Source organism: Muntiacus reevesi, chromosome 7 (genome assembly GCF_963930625.1).
Source record: "Muntiacus reevesi chromosome 7, mMunRee1.1, whole genome shotgun sequence".
Lineage (NCBI taxonomy): Eukaryota > Metazoa > Chordata > Mammalia > Artiodactyla > Cervidae > Muntiacus > Muntiacus reevesi.
In genome coordinates, this window is record NC_089255.1 from 71,335,639 (window position 1) to 71,359,820 (window position 24,182).

Here is a 24,182-nt window from a genome sequence, read left to right on the forward strand (position 1 = left end):
TGGCTTCCAGTGTCTCTGAGAGATGACAGTTTTCTTTGTTTTATTATTTTCTAGTATGCAAAGCATTTCTCTTTCTCCTCTTGATTTCAAATATTTTGTTTTATCTTTGATTTTCAGTTAGTTGACAATGACTTGCCTCACTGCAGAACTTTTGAGCTAGATTATTAAAATGTTTGATTCTGTATGTTGATTTTTTCTGTATGTTTTTTTCAGCACATTTGGGTGATTCCCAGTTATTTTTTCAAATATTTTTCTTCCACATTTTTTGTTTTGTTTTTCCCTCCTTGAACTCCAGTTACACATATTTCAGACAACTAGATATGCTATCCTTATTCACTGAGGTTTTGTTTATTTTCTTTCCAAATTTTGTATGTTCTTCAGACTGATTACTTTTTATTGAGCTCCTTCAAAATTCAATGCCATCTCCAACCTGCTAAAAAGCAAACTGACTGAATTTTTTAACTTTGAGCATTCAATTTTCAATTTTAAGTTTGTTTAGTTTTTTGAATATTGTTTTCATTTCTCCACTGAAATTATCCTTATTTATGTTCATTATGATCACCCTTTCCTTTGATTCTTTGAACTTATACAATAGATACTTTAAAGATGTTGTCTTCTGCATCCACAATCTGAGTCATCTTGAGGCTACTTTCAGTTGAATGTTGTTTTTCCTTGGTGATTCACATTTTTCTTGTTTCTTTGTATGTCTAGTGACTTTTGATTGTATACTGGACATTATGGATCAAATGTTGTAAAGATATTGGATTCTTTAATCTTCCTGTAAAGAGTTTTGCTTTTCATTTTAGCCGAATTTCAACAGGGGGATTACTAGTTGATTCCTTTGAGTATAATGGTTTCTAGTTTGCCATGTTGGGCTTATTTCAGTTTTACTCAGTCTTATTTCTAGTGTTAGCCCTTCTAAAGTTTGAACAGAAAATCTAGAGTGTCTACCAAGCTACTCTGCCTTGGCCAAATTCAAACTCCTAACTCAGACTCTGCTGAGACAGGCTTCAGACAAAATGTCTAATCAAATTTTTAGTCTTCTAGCTCTTACTTTTTCTAATTTTCTTGAATTTTTCCATATGTATACAAAGTACAGATTTCAGCCAAATGCTTGAGCTAAATTCATATGCAGATTTCGGAGCTCTCTTTCTCTCTGGGCCCTCTTTTCTGGAATTTCCTTTTCCATTTCCGGTTGCTCTGGTTGCCCTGAATTCTGCCCTTTGACACCTCAGGTCAATAAGGCTTGTGATTTCTGCCTGAGTCCTTGATGCCCTGTGCCTCATAGACTTAGAAATACTTTTAGCAGATACATAGTATAACCATGTAGTCATCCAGTAATGTTTTCTTCTTTAACAAATTAGATCTCCTCTCATTTCTATCTTCTCCTGTTCACTCTCTATGCCTTCAGATAGTTTAATTTTTTTTTCATGAATTTATAATTATTATTAGATTAGTTCAAGTCATGTACTCTGCTGCTGGCATAACTAGCATCCTCAATATTGTAACTTTTTCCTAGTGCAGTGATCTTCATGTTACTCATAAAAATTTTTCCATTTGACTAATTAATATTTAGTCGTTACAAGTGCCATCTCTTTGTTCATATATGAAATGGAGTTGTCAAAACATCTCATACAAGGTGTAGGGTGACAAAACAAGTGTGCACAGGAGAACCAGGTTGTAATCCTTCCTCTGCCACTAACTAGCTGCTTGACGTATAGGTATGTGTCCTAAGTAGTTTCAGCCTTAGTTTCTATTCTTTAGAATGAGGGAGTTAGGTTATATCAATGTTTTTCAACCTTTAAAAAGTGTCAGGACTTTTATTTTTTCCCAACAGAATCTTATAAAAATATAAACTGTATTAAAGCAAAACAGCCCTGATTGTACAGGGTGTATAGCTCAGCCTGCTCAGTGCAACCACCCACATTTACTTTTACCGTGGGTGGCATTGAAGCTCCTTTGTGGAATCCCAGACTTCTACAGAGCATAGTCTGAAAAAAAAAATCAAGGTTGATGATTTATATAAATCTTTTCCTATCCTGTTTGAGTTAAAAAAATGACTGGATTATGCATCTAAAAATGTGGTCAGTTTTTTAAGGATCTGAGAGGGGCAGTTGTCACCTTTGACCCTCCCTTGTGCTTTATTCACTTTAACCAACTTCTTGTTCTTATTTCTATCCTTATCCAACCACCCTGGGCAGACACTTGCTGTAGGTATTGAGAAATCCGGTATATTAGGGATTCTTGCAATTGTAGCTAAAATGAGCACTCAGGTACTGCACCACCGAGCACAACCCACCTCCGCCTGTCTCCAGGTCCCATCTATAAGATATGAGCAGTACTTCCCTCCACCTAATTGCTCCTATGTGGGTGGGAAGGAATTAAAAAGTTTGGATCTGCACTGATCATTTATAAAGTCTTTCTCCATCTGTAAAATAGCAGCAGTCTTAAGAAATCCTCTTTGCACCACCAGTTGGTGGTTTTGTTGCCTTAAAAGAAACAACAAAATGAGCAGGTGTTGAGCACTGCCCACATCCAGACAGCACTGCCAAGTCTTACAGAGTGCTCCACCTCTAAACTTGGAAAAATGCATAGTGAGGGAAGGAAGCTGATACAACCCACATTGTCAGCTTAATTTTCTCTTATTCCTGCCCTTGTTTCTTTCATCCTTTCCCTGAAAACAGTTCTGAGGAGTTTTCAAATCAGACCCTGAAAGAATAGGCATTCTTCCTTTTGCTTATAAATGGCAGGGCTTCCTAGATGGGTTTCCATATAAGGCACTGCTGTGATGAGGAGTAATAATAATAATCATTAACATTTTTTAGCATATCATATGCCAGGCATGTTTTGTTTTTTTTCTTCCCTTTCGTGATTTATCCCATTTAGCCCTATCAACAACTTTAAGATGTAAGGAATATCAAGATAAGGACACCGAAGTTCAGAAAGATTAAGGAACTTGCTTAGATCTCAGACCAGCAAATGGAAGGTCCCAGATTCATGTGGAGGCAGCTTGACTCCAGATTCTGCCTTCACTGATGTTAGACCTGGACAGGCAGCTTCTGTGGCACTGAGGCCCCACTTTCCTGTCTTTTAGTTGTGAAAGATGAAGATGGCATTTCCTCTGCCTCTGTTTACAAGGAAAAATAAAAAAGATTCACTAAAAATCAAAGGGAGGAATATTCTGATTGCACTGCTATAGAGACTTGGTATTGATGGGCCTATAGATAACTTTTTTTAGTCAAAGTCATGAACTTCCTGTCTGTTCAAGGAGCCCACATTAGCAACTCAAAAGTATGTGAACAGAGGGAAGGAGCTGGGTGGCCACGCATCAAGAATATTGCAGATAAGTCTGACTTCTCTTTGGTGGTAGACTCTGAGGTGGTGTCTAAAATCTCTCCAAATTCTGTGATTGAGTGAAGTGAACAATCTCAACTTCAAGATGTGTCCACATCCTTGGTATTTGTGCAACTTTTTCTCTGTTGTTTTAGCGGCTAATTGGATGAAGAGGTAAAGATTTTAATACAAATTTCCACTTGTATTAAATATTATTTCCCAACTGCTTAGCTTGAAAGGAGTTTGAACTTGGTATTTATACTGTGTTTCAGAGAGTACTATCTTATGTCTGAAAATTAAGTGCCACAACTTAGACAAGACTTAGTGATTTTCAAAGATTTAAGTTGAATGAAATCCAGATCCACTCTTTAGTTGTTGACACAGACTCATTGCAAGGAAAGTAGCAGCTGGGATCTTTCAAAAAGGTAAGAGTCAAATTTTGAATTTGAGAAAATAACTGATTGGTGAGAGAACATGGAAAACAGTGTTGCAAAACCATTGACCTGGAAAGCTGGAGACCTCCATTTGTTCTTAGCTTGATATACACTTTGCCTATTTGGGTATTCCTTCTCTTTGTGAAAATGAGGGAATAGATACATGCTCATGAAAATCCTTTCTAACCCAACCCATGTGATTTTATATTCTTAGTGACCAAACACAGTTGTATAGATTTTGACCAGGATTTTTTTCCTTCAAGTAACAGATGATAGAGGGAGCATAATGTTGTCATAATAATATTGACTTTGGAGCCAGACCACCTGGGTTTGAATCCTGGTTACAATGTTTATTAACTGTTATCACTGCGGCAAATTACTGACTTCATGATGCCTCAGTTTCCCCATTCACAGAATGGGGATAATAAAGTACTGATTTCATTGGGTTATTCTGAGGAGTAAATAAGTTATCAGATGTAACTTTCTAGAATACTGCCTGGCTCATATACAATATGGGATTGCTTTTATTGTTATAATAGCACCACTATTGACTTCTGTTGCTACCAGTGGGTTTTTAGGAGGGATGACAGGTTTCATTTTTAGACAGAGAATTTCCTGAAATCCTTGAGGACTGAGGCTTAGAATAGCATGTGCAGTTGCATTTAGAATCCCATGAGGAGAATGGACCAGTTATACTGCAGCCTGGGTGCGTTCACTCTTACATAGGGTGACTCTTCTTCCCTCTGCTCTCTCTTCTCACAAAGGAAGCAATGTCCTGGCAGATTTCAGGGTGGAAATGGCAAAACCCCCTCTTGGCACACTCTGAAAAGTAATCTAGATATGGCTCTAGTGTCCTGAGGCAATAATGTTTGATGATTTGTGCAGTGACCAAGAACAGAGGTTCTATGTTCAAGTCCCAGCTTTGTTACTTTGCTAAGTTTTTTGCCTAAGATAAGTTACTTAATCTCTCTATGCCTCTGTTTCCTGTCTCTAAAATGAGAGTAATAATAATTATCCCTACTTCATGGTGTTGCTGTGGTGATTAAATGGAATAATATATGTGAAGTCCCCAGAAGATACCTGGCATATAGTCTATGTTTAGTTAATGGGAAACATTATAATTACTGTTATGATTATGCAACAAGGAAGAGTAATTTTAAATTTACGCTGGATCTATTTCTGTGACTTTAACCCTTTTTTGGTATTATAAGAATATATAAGGGTCTGCCCTAGGGAGATAATCTGAGCAGCCAAATTGTGAAGGACTATAAGGAACTGAAACACACTTTCCCCTGCCTGAGGCTTGCCATTCCAGGGGACATTTGCAAGGACTGAATAGTCTTTTTACTTTGTTTCCTCACCTCCCCCCCACCTCTGATCTATAAAGAACCTGGCAACCAGGCCCTGACATGATAACCTGCCAATTTCTTGGTCAGCCGACTCTCCGATTAAAGTCTCTTCCTTGCTTCAACGCTTTGAGACTAGGATTCATTGGCCTGTCGTGCAGCGAGCAAAGCAAGCTTGGACTCGGTATGGTTGTTATACTGATTGAGGAGAATATGTGCTCTGTGGATGATCAGTGACTCACTGGGGAAAAAAATCAAGGATCCCATACTGGTAAATTAATGAATTCTATTACTTAATTTTATATATGAGGAAATACTTGTGGACTAACTCACTTAATTTGAAATTGATGACTTTTGACTATGAAAAGTTTTAATAGTAAAACAATAGTATACTGTTAATAGTATACGATTAGTGATATTAGTCACATTTAATATAATTAATATATGTTAATATAATTAAGTATATTAATAGTATGTAATTTAATAGTAGTTCAGTTCAGTTGCTCAGTTGTGTCCGACTCTTTGTAACCCCATGGACTGCAGCATGCCAGGCTTCCCTGTCCATCACCAATTCCCAGAGTCTACTCAAACTCACGTCCATTGAGTCGGTGATGCCATCCAACCATCTCATCCTCTGTTGTCCCCTTCTCCTGCCTTCATCTTTCCCAGCATCAGGGTCTTTTCCAATGAGTCAGTTCTTCGCATCAGGTAGCTAAAGTATTGGAGTTTCAGCTTCAACGTCAGTCCTTCCAATGAACACCCAGGACTGATCTGCTTTAGGATGGACTGGTTGAATCTCTTGCAGTCCAAGGGACTCTCAAGAGTCTTCTCCAACACCACAGTTCAAAAGCATCAATTCTTCAGTGCTCAGCTTTATTTATAGTCCAACTCTCGCATCCAGACATGACTACTGGAAAAACCATAGTTTGACTAGACAGGCCTTTGCTGGCAAAGTAATGTCTCTGCTTTTTAGTATGCTATCTAGGTTGGTCATAACTTTTCTTCCAAGGAGCAAGTGTCTTTTAATTTGATGGCTGCAGTTACCATCTGCAGTGATTTTGGAGCCCCCCCAAAATAAAGTCTGACACTGTTTCCATTGTTTCCCCATCTATTTCCCATGAAGTGATGGGATTAGATGCCATGATCTTAGTTTTCTGAATGTTGAGCTTTAAGCCAACTTTTTCCACTCTCCTCTTTCACTTTCATCAAGAGGCTCTTTAGTTTTTCTTGCATACCTGAGTTTATTGATATTTCTCCTGGCAATATTGATTCTAGCTTGTGCTTCATCCAGCTCAGCATTTCGCCTGAGTACTCTGCATGTAAGTTAAATAAACAGGATGACAATACGCAGCCTTGATGTACTCTTTTCCCGATTTGGAACCAGTCAGTTGTTCCATGTCCAGTTCTAACTGTTGCTTCTTGGCTTGCATACAGATTTCTCGGGAGGTAGGCCACGTGGCCTGGTGTAGTAATACTAATGGAATACAAATGGCCTAGTAGTACACATGGGATGGAATCTCAGAGTTGGAAAAAATGCCAATGGATGTCTAATCCAACCACTTCTCCAGTGCATATATCCCCCTGACTACCTCCCAGGTGTGTAGATGGTCCTATAGTCTAAAGGTGGGGAGAGTTTAGTTTTGGTCCTGTTAGTCTCTGGATCTCTTCCATATGTGATGGCCCATTCCATGCTAGGAACTATGCCTAGCACACTGAGACGTGAGGAGCCTGTTCATTGTAATGGTGTTCTGTTGGGATGGTAATGAAATCTCTTCTAACACTTAGCTTTCTATGTCTTGCCATGGGTCTGGTCCCAGATAACAATCAAATTGAGTGAGCCAAAAGCAATATGCTCTTAAGTCACTGGATCAGCTATTCCATAAAAGAGAGAAGTAGATTGAATGTTGACACCTGTCAGGTAGAAAGTTTGGAGTTTGAGAATTTAGATCTGGAAAAGACATGGGAAATGATCCATACATTAGAAATGATCCACAAATGAAGAAACAGGATCAGAGAGGTTAAGAGTCTCAGCCGCATAGAGTCAGCTAGCTAATATGAGCGAGTTCAAAGAATAAGAGCTCTTTCTGCCACCTCTCTCCGATTCTCCAGCAGAGTGATTAGAAGTGTGGCCTCTAGAGATAGACTGCCTTGATTCAAATTTTGGTTCTACCCCCTCCTGGCAGTGTGATCTTCAGACAGTTGTAGACTTTTCTCTGCCTCAATTTTCATATGTGAAAGATGGGAACAGTAATAGAGGTTTTGTGTGGATTAAATGAGATATGTATAAGATACTTAGGACACTTCCTGGCAACATGAAAGATATTCAATAAGTGTTTGTTATAATTGCTTCCGAAGAGTCTCAGGAAAATCACCTCTTAAGTCAGAGAGTAAATGTTTTGGCCAGGTGAGTGTTTTCAAGTATTTTCCCTCACTTAAAATATGGCCTTTAAATTTCTTCCTAGCTTCTAATTCTTAACTGATCTTCAGGACCCATCTGTCCTGTTAACAGCCATACCCTTCCCTGGAACCACTGTGTGAGTTTTGGATGAAAAGAGGAAATCTTTAAAAAATAATTCCATATTATTTATATTTCCAGTCCATATTCAGCAGATATTTACAGTGTCATCTGCCCTGTGACTGACACAGAGATAGTGCCTGGAGGGACGCAGGGGTGGGTGGTCTTATGTGCTTCTTGGTCTCAGGGTGTGTATAAGTTAGATGGAAAGGTTGGCAGTTAAATAGGTAATTTCCTCCACAAAGCTGAAGGAACCACTGACAGGACTGGATAGAGAGTGATTTTATAGCACATGGAAAGAGCCTTAAATCCCTAAAGTTGATTTAAGGGATCAAGGAAGGACTCTCTGAAAAAATGATGCCTCCGCTGAGACCTCAGTGAGCTAGATTCTTGGCTAGTTTAGATGGGGACTGGAGAAGAGTATTTCAGACACGGGATCATGTGTGAGTGTTGGGTGTGAGAGAAGGGCTCAGGCTTGAGAGAAAACACTGGGTATTCATCAATCTAGTCAACACTCAACAAGTGTTTAATTAAGTACTTACTCTTTAGCTGGCATTGTTTTACATACTATAGAGACATCAGATAATAAAACAGGTGATATCTTTATTTTCACAGAATTTATTGGGGAGAAGAAAGAAAAGTATTAAGTGCAGGGAACAGAACTCCTTCAGGTCAGTCACTCAGTTGTGTCCAACTCTTTGTGACCCCATGGACTGCAGCATGCCGGGCCTCCCTGTCCATCACCGACTCCTGGAGCCTACTCAAATTCATGTCTGTCGCATCGGTGATGCCATCCAATCATCTCATTCTCTGTCACCCCTTTCTCTTCTCACCTTCAATCTTTATCAGCACCAGGGTCTTTTCCAATGAGTCGGTTCTTCGAATCAGGTGGCCAAAGTATTGGAGTTTCAGCTTCAGTATCAGTCCTTCCAATGAATGTTCAGGATTGATTTCCCTTAGGATGGACTGATTGGATCTACTTGCAGTCCAAGGCACTCTCAAGAGGCTTCTCCAACACCACAGTTCAAAAGTATCAATTCCTCAGCACTCAGCTTTCTTTATAGTCTAACTCTCGCATCCATACATGACTACTGGAAAAACCATAGCTTTGACTAGGTGGACTTTTGTGGGTAAAGTAATGTCTCTGCTTTTTTAATATGCTGCCTAGGTAAGCCCATAGAGCTCCTTAAGGTAGAACAATCAGGGAAGTGTTTAGGATGAAGTCAAGCTGAGACCACAAAGTTGAGAGCAGCCAACCAGGTAAACACCTGGGGAGGGAAGGTTTCTGGCAGAAGGAACAACATGGGCAAGGGCAGGGATGATCAGATGCTGCTGGGGAAATGAAGAGGACTGACCAGTGCGCTGGAGTGGGGGAAGTGGTACAAATGATTCAGAGTGTCTGGGTTGGGTTGTTGGTGATGGAGAAAGGCATTTCTAGTACAAACTAGTTATTCATTATTTTTTAAGACACATACAATGTGGTGTCACTTTTCAAATCTAGGAAGCTTTTGGAAGACCTCAGTAGCTAGTATTTCTTTCCTGAAGTAGGTCTTCACTTTGTGTTTTAATAGCTGAGATGAGGCAAAGAGCATATTTGCATCACCACTGGCTAGAAATACACTTAAGATGCATATGTGTCCAGATTGCTGGTCCTCTTCCCAGTCGTGAGCACATGTCAGCAGCATCACGACTCAGCAGGCTGCCCAGCTCAACAAGAGGGCTCGTTATGTTGGTTACAGGGTGCTGGGGGCGGGGGGTTGCGTGGGGAAGGTGTTTTCTCTGAGCCCTAGCCCTGTAGTTCCAATTACCCTTCTGAGCTTTCTTTTCCTGTTTCATTCCTTTGGACTCAAAACTTGTGTTTCAAAAGTGCTTTAAATTCTTTCTACCCGCCTTCGGTCTGCTTTGATCCAGATTAATTGGCCACTGTTTCTCTGGATTACCTGTCTCTGTTTTCTTGGGGGCCCCATAGAAGACTCATGGCTCTTGTTTGCTTCCAGTTAACAGCTTCGGAGATGATGAGGAGCTGTCCACATCTTCTGACAGTGAGGAGGAGGTGATCAAACAATTTGAGATTTCCGTGTCCCGGTCCCAGAGTTTCTGCTCAGGAGCATCTGAGAAAGGAAAGCAGACAGGATTGGAGCATAAACCCAAACCCAGTCACCGTCTCTCCACCCACAAAGAAGACAGCACAGAAGTGTCCACCTGCAAAGGTATTCTTTGCATCAAACCTTTCCTTTATCTAGACCAGGTATGTCTAATGGTAAGAATGATTTTGAGTCACTGCACTGGCATCTGAGAATCCAGAGAGGAGAGAAAAAAGAAGGGTGATGTCCAGAAGGCAGGACAGGGCCAAAGGGCTGCTTCAGACCTTCCAAGGAGCCTCATGCAGAGAGAATGGATCAGCAGTACCAAAGTCTTGATCCTGAATTGTGGAACCCCCTTCCTTCCTCATAGTTTACTGCTTTGTACATTTTGACAGCTAATGGCTAGAATGGTATTTTTCAAGGTTTATAAAGTTTCATTCCCTTCTGACAAGTACAAAAATTTTACATACATGTCTCCTGATGTTGCATTTCTGTGCCTTCCCCCCATTTGAAAATGTAGGATCCATTTTCCATGTATCTATGTAACCCCAGGAGATGTTTGAAGCCTTACTTTTAATAGATTGTATTATTAAAACAATAGGTATGTTTTACCTTCCAAATAAAAATAATGTGCTTTCATAATACCAAATAACTTTTTTCAAACAACATGCACGCTCTCCCTCATGCCCTATAGTTTCTGGAGCCCAACCCATATTATAATCCTGGGTGTGAGCAGGTCTCTTGAAACCCTCCATCTTCAGACTAAGCGTACTTTTCACAAAGGGAGAGGGGGACACTCAGGGCCGGGTGAGCACTGCCTGTGACTGTGAGTAGGACTTGTCAAGGGTCCTTGGCCCTGCCCACGAGGCATGCAAAAGAACCTAGGGAAAGAACAGTATGATATTTATTACTGCTTTCCACAGCAAAGGTCAGGCATCTTTCTATCTCTCTGACTCCTTTATGCCCAGAACCCTGAATGGCGTAGGACATTGGAACAGGGAACAGTCTGTGAAGTGTATCTGGTAAAAAAAATAAGTAAGCCAGAGAAAATGTCATACTGTCTACCATAGTGACCTGGTCTAAAATGACCTGGGTTCTCTGATCTTTTCCTTCTTTCCTCTGGGCCTGTGGTTCATCCAACCAATGGGATCATAGTTGGTCTTCCTTGTTTTTCAGCCCTTAGTAATAGGAAGACTTTGAAAAAGGAGAGTGTAGAACTGAGAGACGATAACAGAGAAGAAATTTCTGATTTGATGATGTGGATGAAGCGGGCAAAAAAAGAACAAAGGAGGCAGAAAGGAAAATTAACAAATGAGCCCTATTTTTTTAGCAGGAATATAATAATTTGCTGACCTAATGTAATTTTACTTATTGACATGGGCCACATAGCATTTTATTGCTCCTCTTTTTAGCCCAGGTAAGCCAAGAGATAAACGCTCAATGTAACCAAAGAATAGTAACAGTTGCCAGAGGCCCTCTGTAATCTCCTCACCCTCTCTCCTGTTTGCTTTTTCTCTGCTGTTAACAGCACAGCACTCTTCTCTCTCCACTGAGAGAGCAAATGTTAGCTAATGAAAGTTAATCGCAGTTGATCCCCTCTGAGTAGCTTGTTTAATTCTAAAGCTAATGGCCACTTTTCCCAGAGGCCCGAGTGTCTAGATTTTGATTTATACAAATACTCTGTTCTGAGAGTTCTGACAAACACTGTAGCCCTCAAAACCTTCCTGGAATCAGCAGCAACTTTTGTCGTAACTGGTGTGATTCTGAGTTTTTGACAGATGGTGATAGGAAGGCTACATTTTTCTCTACCGGAGGGTGGAATGAGTCTACTACATTGAATGAATTACCTGTACATTGTGAAGAAAATCAGCAAGAGTTTTCATAAGAATGATTAACAGCATGCTAAATTTTAGGTTATCAAATGCCATGGAAATGTTAATGTAATTTTTATTGCATGATTTTTTTCTCTGTCATTTCTTTTTGTTCATTTTTAGATCATTAAATTTGTGTCAGCAGTAAAGAATAATGAAAAGATTAAGCATGCACCCCAGAGAGAATTTTTTTAATGCCTTTTCTCTATTTAGCTATTTTCCCCTCTACCTTAAACATGTTTTTCTAAGATCAAATTTGCATGCGTGCATGCAGAGTTGCTTCAGTTGTGTCTGACTCTTTGCAGTCCTATGGACTGTAGCCCACCTGGCTCCTCAGTCCTTAGGATTCTCCAGGCAAGAATACTGGAACGGATTGCCATGTCCTCCTCCAGGGGACCTTTCCCGCCCAGGAATAGAGCCCGCATTGGCAGGTGGTTCTTTACTACTATCGCCACCTGGGAAGCCCCAAGATCAACTTTAATTGCAGACAGTTCTTTCACTTAAAGGGTGCATTCAGAATGTAGAACCAGTGAAATTCAAGGTCCAAACCCACTTAAAACCTTCTTCATATTCCAGCTAAGTTCTCTTGTCTCACATATCTGGTTTAGTGTTGTTGTGAATTAGCTGTATTTTCACTACAGGAATTAGCTGTATTCCTGATAATGTCAAAGAGGGCTTTGCCTAAGTGATCTGAATCAGGAGCTGTGCATGAGGTCTCTATGCTTGTAAGGTGGGCTACAGAATAATAGCCCACTTATTGGACTCTTTGTTTTGAGCAAAGCCTTATTTTTGCGTGTGAAATATTTAGTTCTTAAGATGTTTCATAGTAGCTAATCATTACCTTCCTTGTGTCATTTAAAACAAGTCAATTATCCCCTGGTTTTTGTGTGTCTGTGTGTGTGTGTGTTTTAAGAGATTTATTGTGAAGAATTGGCTTATGTGATTGTGGGAGCTCTGAAGTCCACTGTTCAGGAGAGGCTGAAACTCAGGAAGGAACTGAAGCTTCAGTCTATAGATGAAATTGCTTCTCCTCCAGTGATGCCTCAGTTCTCCAGGCCTTTAAAGGGACTGATTGTGTAGGATAATCCCCTCTACTGAAAGTCAGCTTTAATTATAGCTACAAAATGCCTTCACAGCAACTCCTAAATTAGCGCTTGATTGAATAATTGAGGCCTATAGCCAAGCTGAGACATAAAATTGACCATCAAGAATGGTAGGCAAAGGTACAGGTGATGGAGGGAAGGGTCTTGTAGTAGAAAAGAAAGCATAAAAGCATAATAGGTTTACACCCCATCAAAGTGGGATATGGACTAAAAAATTTTCTCTCATAAGATAAATATGGTTGATGTGACACAATTATGCTCTATAATTTCTAAGAAGCCAGGATACATTTCTCGACAACAGGCAATTACTTTTCTGTATGTGTTTAAGGTGACATGACCTTCTTTAATCTAAAGCATGGGAAGATGCTTTATGTAACAGTGAATCACCCTTCCCCCTCCTCGCAACTTGACTTGTCCCCCAGATTTGCCTTTCTAATTCATTCCTTGCTTGTCTGTCAAGGAAAATGGTTTGTTACATTAATATAGTTCTTACACTTTTCAGTTATGAATAGCTTTTTAAGGCTTTAATGTAGCTTTTGAAAATTCCCTTATTACTGATCTAAGTATTATCACTGTGGGAGCTGAAGTCATGAGACAATTTTATGGGGGTAATTTCTTGGCAGAGTTAGATTTTGTGCTGAGATCCTGCTGGGCGCTACACACGTTGATGGATGACCCACTGTTTAATAGGACATTTTAGTGTTCGTGTATGTGAGGAATGAATGGGCTAATTAGAGCCTGAGAAGAAAATTCCGCTTTGTGTTACAGGGTTTTGCAAATGGAATAACCCTTGTTCTCTCATTTTCTGGGTCTTTTTTTTTCTTCTTCTGTGTGTGTGTTCGCCAGATAACTGAAAGTCTGAATGTCAAGATTTTAGGTATCCTAGAGAGTGTTTCCAAGAGGGCTGAAGTGAATTATTAAGAAAAACAAGGCAGATGGAGAACTTCTCAATGGCTTGCCATAATTTGGCAAAATCCCAAATGAGGGGTTGGAATTCATGCCCTGAAAACCAACTCTTCCCAAAGATTTTTGTATCTGGTTTGCAGAGGGTGATGCTGTGTTTTTAAGTTTATGTGTTTATTGTAGGTGGGTCAAATATTGTCTGCTAAACCACTGTCCACACTGCTCCATATTGCTACACATCTGACTGTTTCAAGTATTTGTTATCTGCGTAGTCTTGAAAGCTACTTGAGATTTAATAAAATCCACTTTGAATCTGAAAGAGTCAGAGAAGATTCAGGAGTTGTCGGGACTTTGGATGGACAGGAAGGAAAGGAGAGGAGGAAGGGCTTGAAGACCGCTGTGAACAAAAATACACAACTGTTGTTTTCATGGAAAAGACTATGCAGTATATGGATGTTGCTTAGCAGCTTCAAGGACCTTATGTTCTAGCTCAGATTTTAAGACCAATGGTGGGAACAACTGCTATTATACAGTGTGTAAATAAGAGCTGAGTTTGTCATCCTCACGAATCCTGTCTATATCTCTAATTTCCATCATCCTGGGAGTGGGGGACACTGGAGAAGAGTAGAGGTTAAAGAGATAAGACATCCTTGGCTACTTTCTGGATGTGGGAAGCAATTTAGAGCGAAGACTATTGCTTAGGAAGAACAGGAAGACCCTGTCAGTTTTTCCTTATTATCTGAGGGTAACCTGGATGTCAAGGAAGAGGAAGGGGGTGAACAGGCTAAGAGAGTACCAAGAGAGAGGAGACACTAAGGGCTGAGAAAGACTCTGAGTCTAAATGAGTCAGAGAAGATTTGGGAGCTGTCGGGACTTCGGATGGACAAGAAGGAAAGGAGAGGAGCGAGGGCTTGAAGAATGCTGTGAACAAAAATATACAACTGGTGTTTTCATGGCCCATGAGATCACAGATGTCTATGAGTTTGGTGGTAGTACTGAATGGGCTTTGCTGGATGAGGTTGGATGGTTTGCTGGATGCTGGTTGGATGAGGCCAGACAGGTAAGCAAGGCTAGTATTTATGGAAAGGCTGGTGGTTGCTAGGCAGATATTGTTTCACATGTCCACAGTGAATTTCTGATGGCTTTTCCCAATGACTCAGTGGATGAAGAATCTTCTTGCAGTGCAGGAGATTCAGGAGACTTGGGTTCGATCCCTGGGTGGGAAGATCCCCTGGAGGAGGAAATGGCAACCCATTCCAGTATTCTTGCCTGGAGAATCCCATGGACAGAGGAGCCTGGTGGGCTATAGTCCATGGGATTACAAACAGTTGAACATGATTGAGTAAGCAAACACACATAGACAAGGAAACAAAGGTTAAGACAGTTCAAATATTGTTCAAGTTCTTAATGCAAAACTTGGATTTTAAACCCAGATCCTCTGAATCCAGGGGCTTCCCAGGTGGCACAAGTAGCGCTAGTGGTAAAGAATCTGCCTGCCAATGCAAGAGATACAAGAGATGTGGATTTGATCACTGGGTTCAGAAGATCCCCTGGAGGAGGAAATCACAACCCACTCCAGTATTCTTGCCTGGAAAATTCCATGGGCAGAGGAGGCTAGTGGGTTATAGTTCATGGAGTTGTGAAGAGTTGAACTTATTTTATCCTTCAAACATAATGTACATCCTTTATGTTCATATTATCATAAAGCATTCAGTCTTCTTGTACCCTATATAATGAACTAATGGGTTTTGATTTTATGGGCCAAGTTTATCCACCATATAGATGAAAGTGTGTTTCAGCAGATGTTATTTAATGAGTTTTGTTTTAGCACACTTGATTGGGATAGTTGCTATTGCCCATTTTCTCTAGATAAAAAGATGAAACATGATGGTACATTTGAAAGAATTTCCTTTTTGCAAATTTAGGTTTGGATGGAGCCAGCCAACTGACTTATTCTGAGAATCTGTCCTATGGTGAAGACGATCCCATCTCTGCCCATTCACAGTCCCCTCGTGAGCTGGGGAATACCAGGCACCATGGTGGGTCTCCTGGAAAGACCAGCGTGGTCCACAGCCTCAGCCGGCAGTCTACAGAGGGCAGCCTGGAGATGGAGACAGCTTTTAATAACCGGGGATTCGAAGATTCCTATGCTACTGACAGCTCCTCTGTGTGGAGTCCAGAGGCAAGTTGTTTGTTTTCCACTTTTTCCTGGCTTGAATATTGTCAGCTCCCTGGTTCACTGTTCCCCTTCTCCTCCCCGTTCCTCTCCTCGCTTTCTCCCCACCCTTCAAGAAGAAAATTTTTCCAAAAAGGAAGCATTGCTTTGAAAAACAAATACCTAAACAGCCTTTAATGGAAATATATTTTTTATTCAGATGACCAAGTCCCAGCTCCTATGTGTGCCACAAAAATCATATGTAAGTGAAATCTATCAAAATGGAAAAATATAAAGAAGCATTGGTGGCAGATTGAACCCAGCAACAATCAGGCTTCTTTTTTTATGTAAAGGAGTTTTTAGTTCTTTAGGGAGACTGGATTATTTCCTTCATAGTTTCAATTAAATGGAGTATATACATATTTTTTATACCAAATCTTAAGTTATGAATTTTTGAATATGAGAATTATTTGGGAATGAAACAAAAAGCACAGTGCCCTGCAAATGAAATTATACAAGGTGTTATGGTGAAGATCTTACAGTATGAACATATTTATGAGGTCCAAATTGAGCTGAAGTTCTAAGAGATGGCATTAGTCTGTCATGTCTCTCTGTCCATACATTGCCTAATTTCTTTTCCAGTTGAAACTATTCCCAAATATGCCTAAAGATCCAGAAGTATGACTGGAGGATTACCCAGATTCATGTTCATTGAGTCACCGATACTATCTAACCATCTCATCTCATCCTCTGCTGCTCTCTTCTCCTTTTGCCTTCAATCTTTGCCAGCATCAGGGTCTTTTCCAATGAGTTGGCTCTTGGCATCAGGACCAAAGTATTGGAGCTTCAGCATCAGTCCTTCCATTTAATATTCAGGGTTGATTTCCTTTAGGATTGACTGGTTTGATCTCCTTGCATGACTTTAAGATATATTAAATATTCTAATATTTAATATGTCTAATACCTACTTTGAAATTAATTTTGATGAAATAACTCATATAGTTATATAAAACTTTGTGTGAATAGAGGAAGGAGAAGGTTAGATGGATTTTGTTAGCGTCAGTCTGCCTGAGAAATTAAACAGGATGAATCTCTTATTAGAACCTGGACTGTCATACACACCAAATGCTCATCAAGGAGGAGAAAAAAATCGCAGAAAATTATGTTTCAAAGCCTGACTGCTAAGGTACTGGAGCACATAGAGAAAGCATAAGGAGATGACACATGGACATGTGTCCTATGTGTAGAGTTATTGCTGAAGTCCAGGGATGGCAACTTAGATACGTGGTTTGTGGCTGGTTAAAAGAAAACCTTCATATAAAGACCCTCAAAGTAATCTATCTTATACATTTTGTTAAAAAAAAAAAAAGTCTGCTTCCTACTGGTTTACTGCCAAGAATCAGATCAAATCCCACACACTAACATTCAACATTTAAAAATATGATTCTTTTTGGCTCTCTTACCACATAAACAGAACAGAACTGTTTACCTGCCTATTGACAGTCTGTCGCCTTGATAACGGTACCACTGGGCTTGGAATTACTTTCTCCAGGCAACCTCCCGTTTGCCTGCCTCATGGAGCTTCAATAGAAGACTGGGTGTTGAGGGCACTAAATGTTCTCAGACTCCAAAAATACCCAGACATTGCTGTGTGCTCCATTCAACCTCCTATCTATTTTGAGACAAAAACTGTAATTTGGTGCTCCTACAGTAGAACCTCAGATGCAGTGTGGAGGCAGTTCCTGTAAATGCCTGCTTTGCAGGCTTAGCTCGCCTTTTAAGAATTGATTTATTTGCCTCTTAGCTGTATTAAGAAGCCTCTCTTCCCCTGTGTATCTGGCATCAGGAACACACTGTGGGGCTGTTTACTTTGGGCCACACAGATGACATCAACAGTATCTTGTTAAAACAGAAATGCTTTCAGTTTGATAGAAACATCTTTAAATCTTCATGGGTTTTGCCAATTGTGGCGCAAGTGTTCTCATCTTAAAAGAAAACCCAGGATATGAGAGCCAAAGGGATCATTTATTTTGCCTCAGAAGGAAACCGGTCATGCAGTATGCCTACCTGTTAGGTTGATGGTTTTGCAAGCATTGCTCTTCTCTGCTGGAAAAGGCCATTGACTTTTTCCTGCAGACCCAAGGCTTGGCAGGGACGACGGTGGGAGGGTGGTTGGCGATTTTGAGCACTCAGGGAGGCGGCTGTCCCACTTTTCATCTCTGCTTTCCACCGATTAACTGATTGGCCTTGAGAAGTTAATTAAAATCTGCCAAATGGGGATAAAAATGAAGAGATTTTTACCTTGCAGGAAGGTCAGATGGATTAGCTGTATTAACAGTACCCACCTGAGGAGTGCCTTTAGTTGCCTGGTGATAGGTAGAGTGTGTTAAAATAATTAATTGCTATGAAAATATCAACCTTCACAAATCTTGGTCTCAGATCAACCCAGGAAGGGACCACAAAGCCCAGTTTTCACGAGCCATGGCTTGGATTGTCCCCATCCAGAGTCTAGCTGTTGCCTGGAGCTGTATCTGATTCAAGATTCTCAGGGCAGTTATTTCAGACCCTTCCCCGGGGCCTCAGCACAAAGCTGCAGATGGAGTGAACATTTATCTGAATGCAGAGCCTGGTAGATAAGTGGGGAGATGCTCATTAACTAGGTATTTTTACCTTGGCATTGACATTGATGACAAAGCTAGGAACTGTTAGCTCATATCAAGAGCAGAGGCTTAAAAGGATGTGAAATTCAAAGTAGTGTGTGTTTCCACCTCCCATCTCCTATCTTTTTTCCTCTTCATCTCACACACTTACTATGCATGTAAGTAGTTAGGGTGATGACAGGTTTGTGGGGGAGGAAGGTAGACACCATGGTTTCACATGAGATTTGGGACTTTGGGCATTAAAACTGGCAAATCTTGGGTAGTTCTGGCTGGTCATATGATTTTGGGGGCAAAGAATGGGTTATTTAGGCATTCTAAGCCTTTGTTCTGCTTGCCCCCAAAATGAGGATATTGAAAACCTACCTTATTAGGTTAATGAAAAGTTAATATGAATATCTAAAAAGATAATGTTTCTTAACTGGATTTTCCAAAAGTACAGCTTACTTTGTTAGGACATGCAGTCCCAGAAATCAAGAGTGAGGGGCAAGGGAAGTGATACAGGGAAGGGAGAACCAGTATGAGAGTGTATAATCCAGTTGTCTACCACTAAGTGTGACTCCTGACTTGATCTTGTGCAACTGTACTGTAAGAAACTGTAGAAATTAGTCCTGGGACATCTGTCCAAGGGGAGAAAAATTTACTGCTTGGGGCATGAACCCCACACATACTCTGGACTTTATATTCATGGATGCCAAGAAGTATTCTGTAAATTTCCAAGCCTTGACATCAGCGGATAGGCCTTTGGTGAGAGTTGAGAGTTACCTTGTGTGGGAGGGAGAAATGACTTTGTTGGTTTGTGCCAGACAGAAGTTCCTTAGAGCCCAGCCTGTAGGGAAAGAAGGAACAAGAGGTCACGAAGGTCTGAAGAGCATAAGAACTTGCTTAGCGTCCATAAAGGCTTTAGTGTGCACCTGGTGTAAGGAAGGGCTTTAGTGGGTGTTAACTGTTATTCCTTATGGTCCAGCAAGCAATGTAGAGATGATCAAGGGTAAGCTAAAATAGATGGGAGTTTTAACAGAAGACTGTGACTTGATTTTTCAGTTGGCATAACTCCTTGGAGACTCGCTTCTAATATTATATCTACACTAGTCAGTTGTATTCAAAAGTCTCTATAGCAACCACTTTTATCACTTGAAACTAAGTACCTCTGAATAGAAACACTCACACATGAATGCATGCTCAGAGGAAAAAATGTAAGAAGCCTAAATTTTCCCTTAAACAAGGAGCCTAAGTTTTCTTGGTAGACTAATGTGAATCTTAAAAGAGAGGGCAATTATTAGACATCTACTAGGTGTCAAGTCCTTTAATTTTCACAGCAACCCTATAAAGTAGGTATCATCTCCCTTTTACTGTTGATTAAAACAGGAAGTGGGAAGGATTAAATAACTGCCCAGTGTCCTAGAGGTAGTATGTGGTAGACCTGGGATTCTTAACAATATCTCATTCCAGAGAACCATGCACTTTAACCTGAATTCTGTGGGTAAGTTTTGTTGATGAACATGCATTTTTGAGGTGTATTATTGTATTTTTAAAAATAGTTTTTTTGCTTTTTAAGCTTTTTATTTTATACTGGAGTATAGCCAGTTAAAAATGTTGTAATAGTTTCAAGTGCACAGCAAAGTGATTCAGCCATACATACACAAAGAAACTGTGGAAAATTCTGAAAGAGATGGGAATACCAGACCGCCTGACCTGCCTCTTGAGAAACCTGTATGCAGGTCAGGAAGCAACAGTTAGAACTGGACATGAAACAACAGACTGGTTCCAAATAGGAAAAGGAGTACGTCAAGGCTGTATATTGTCACCCTACTTATTTAACTTATATGCAGAGCACAACATGAGAAACGCTGGGCTGGAGGAAGCACAAGCTGGAATCAGGATTGCTAGGAGAAATATCAACAACCTCAGATATGCAGATGACACCACCCTTATGGCAGAAAGTGAAGAGGAACTAAAAAGCCTCTTGATGAAAGTGAAAGAGGAGAGTGAAAAAGTTGACTTAAAGCTCAACATTCAGAAAACTAAGATCATGGCATCTGGTCCCAGCACTTCATGGCAAATAGATGGGGACACAGTGAAAACAGTGTCAGACTTTATTTTTGGGGGCTCCAAAATCACTGCAGATGGTGACTGCAGCCATGAAATTAAAAGATGCTTACTCCTTGGAAGGAAAGTGATGCCCAACCTAGATAGCATATTCAAAAGCAGAGACATTACTTTGCCAACAAATATCCGTCTAGTCAAGGCTATGGTTTTTCCAGTGGTCATGTATGGATGTGAAAGTTGGACTATAAAGAAAGCTGAGCACTGAAAAATAGATGCTTTTGAACTGTGGTGTTGAGAGTCCCTTGGACTGCAAGGAGATCCAACCAGTCCATCCTAAAGGAGATCAGTCCTGGGTGTTCATTGGAAGGACTGATGCTGAAGCTGAAACTCCAGTACTTTGGCCACCTCATGTGAAGAGTTGATTCATTGGAAAAAGTCCTGATGCTGGGAGGGATTGGGGGCAGGAGGAGAAGGGGGCGACAGAGGATGAGATGGTTGGATGGCATCACCAACTCCATGGACATGGGTTTGAGTAAACTCCGGGAGTTGGTGATGGACAGGGAGGCCTGGCGTGCTGCGATTCATGGGGTTGCAAAGAGTCAGACACGACTGAGCAACTGAACTGAACTGAACTGATTCTCCCCCAAACTTCCGTCCCATTCAGGCTGCTGTTTAACATGAGCAGAGTTCCCTGTGCTAAACAGCAGGACCCTGATTGTTACCCATTTTAAACAGCAGTGTGTACATATAGATCTAAAAATAAAAGAGTTCTTTGTATTAGCACAGTTGATATTCTATTACATAAAGAAGAACTGATTCTTATTTACAGTGAGAATCAGACCAAAATTTAGTCATGAGTAAGAGGCATGCCTTCAGAGGGAAAAATCAAATTATGTTGACATTAGTAATAGTTTGTTCGAGGGTGGTTCATTATAGTAAATGTGATTCAGCTCAGTCTTCTCAGTGAGGTCATTGGATCTGACTGGATGAGGTGAACTGCTGTCTAAAAGTGATATTTTATAACAAGGGGCCATGATTGGAAATAAGCATCAGTTCAGTGATGAGAATAGATATCTACGGAGGCTTGTCTGAGCCGAGCATTCTTCCACAGCTTCCCTTGTGAAACTAGTGGCAAAGACCTGCCTTCCAGTGTAGGAGACATAAGAGGCATGGGTTCAATTCTTGGGTTAGAAAGATCCCCTGGAGCAGGACATGGCAATCCACTCCATTATTGCCTAAAAAATCCCATGGACAGAAGAGCCTGGCAGGCTATAGTCCATAGGGTCATACAGAGTCAAACATGACTGAAGCGATTTGGCACATTAAAACCTCACAATGACAATCTATCAAGCAGTCACCTTAATGCTCATTTTTTAGCTGAAGTACAGAGAGCATGACCCTTTTGGTCAGGGCCAAAAAGCTAGTCAATGTTGAATTTTAATTTCAACCCAGGTGTTTTGTCCATAAGCCCAGCGTTGTATTTGCTAAATGGCTGCAGGGGATGCCCTCCTAAACCCTTCCTACTCCAAGAGTGACTGGAGGCTAGTTGAGACTTCCTTGTGGCCTGAGAAATGCGGAATCCCAGACCTGACTCCTGGTCCTACTGAATCAGAATTCCCAGATGATTCAAGTCCACTAGAATGTTTGAGAAGCTCTGTCCTAAACCTTTTCCACCATGTAGATAGACAATCTATTAAAGGCTCAGCTGTCCATGACCCCCACTAGGATCCTTCTCTGCATGGGCTCCTGGCTCAGACAGCACAGGCCCAGGCAGAGTCATTTCTCCTGGGAACTTAAGGAAAAGTTAGCTTTTGGCAGTTGCATAATTAACTAATTTTAGACTTAGTATTTCAATTGGTTTCAATGATATCACTTTACAAATTGTAAAAGCTTTGTTCATTCATTCCAAAAGCATTCATATGCTTTGAAGGCTCACCATATGTCTGGTGCTGTACCCTCAAGGAACTCACAGTCCGATGGAGAAACCAGGAAACAGACCTTTCTAATGTATGAGGTTATAAGCTATCAGTTCAAAAGTGTGAGGTTCTGAAGAAGCACAGAGGGGCACCATCTTTCCAAGATGCATTAGGCATTGTTCCATTACTAACCTTTCCCTCTGTCTACAACAGGAACAGGATGGGACCAATCTTCAGGTGCCACCTGGGGTCCCGGAACCCATCTCAAAATGTGGTGACCTGGATGTCATCTTTGAATATAGAGCTGCCAGCCAGAAGCTCACAGTGACTGTTGTCAGAGCACAAGGCCTCCCGGATAAGGACCGAAGTGGAGTCAACTCCTGGCAAGTGCACGTTGTGCTGCTGCCCAGTAAGAAACAGAGGGGCAGGACAAGCATACAGAGAGGGCCCAACCCCATCTTCAAGGAGAAAGTCACCTTCGCCAAGGTGGAGCCCAGAGATGTGGCTGCCGGTGCGGTCCGCTTCCGCCTGTATGCTGCCCGCAAGATGACCCGGGAGAGAATGATGGGCGAGAGGCTCTTCTATCTCAGCCACCTGCACCAAGATGGGGAAATGAAAGTGGCTCTTGTTTTGGAGCCAAGAAGTAATGTCAGTGTAAGTATGTTAAATGGTGCTGCTAATGATGTGCTATGTTGGAGGATCTGGAATTGTCAGCCCTTGATGTAGTATATTCAGCCTGTGAATTCAGACACCTTAATTTAATTTCTATTTTGCCCTTCTCATCCTTGTGAGCCATGCTTTGTGCTTCACGGTACAATGGGGTTTTTATTTTTGTGTGTGTGTGTGCCCATAGCCCCTGTAACCTGATGGATGTATCCCTATCCATTTTTGGACATGACGACAGCAGAGTAAAAGAGGACACAGGGAAACTGCGAGAGATTTCTTGACCTTCTCATTAGCTGATAAGTGGTTCTACCACCCATCCCCCTGCCCTGACCCCAGTATACATCATGATGCATCTCAGAGATGGGGCTTTCAAAGTGAGGTCCTTAACAAGTGTGCCTGAATAGGTTATAGAGTAGCCCTGAACCCCAGCCACTTCTAAGACCTTCCATTTATTATGGCTGGGCTTCTTCCACATGCCCACCTTCTATGTCCCTGGGTTTCAAGATGAGACAGCACAGCTTTTATATCTACAAACAAGTAACTCTCTCTTCCTGTGGGTGATATATATATCATCCAGTGTGAGGGTCTTCTTCTAAAAATCACATAAAAGATCAGGTAGTTATCTTGGGCTGTTGGGCCAATCACTCATTCATTCCAAAATGTTTATGAGTGCCTACTATATGTCAGATGCTATATTGGCAGAGGAAGGAACAAAACAGGGGCTGCCCTTGCAAGGTGAACGAAACAGGAGATGCCTTACAATCTGCTAGAGGACGGCGACAATAGACAGCCGGGGTAGACAGTGACAGAGGCTGTGTTTTCTTTTGAAGGGTCAGAAAATTATCTTTCAGGTGGTGGTATGACACAGAAAACTCAAGGAACCGTAGGAGCCAGCCTGGGTGCGGTGTGACGGACAGGATCTCCAGACAGAGGGGCTGGTATATGTAGACACCAGCAGGTGGGAAGGGGCTTGACATGTCTGAGGAAGAAGAAAGGAGCCAGAGAGTCCAGACTGTGCCGATGGGAGATCCAGCCACTTACATTTTTAATAGATGTCTCAAAATTCAGACTCCACATCCTGATTTTTGCCTCACAAAATCTATTTTGGGCTTCCCTGGTTGCTCAGCGGCCTGTCAATGCAGGAGATGTG

General features: G+C 41.1%; 1 protein-coding gene across 1 annotated transcript in view; it reads left to right on the plus strand.

The window, feature by feature from the left end:
- SYT16 (synaptotagmin 16) overlaps positions 1–24,182 on the plus strand; it is a 113,109-nt gene that overhangs the window by 67,535 nt on the left and 21,392 nt on the right. Inside the window, 3 exon segments of the mRNA XM_065941389.1 lie at positions 9,626–9,838; positions 15,515–15,771; positions 22,580–23,020. Coding sequence (XP_065797461.1) covers positions 9,626–9,838; positions 15,515–15,771; positions 22,580–23,020 — 911 coding nt within the window.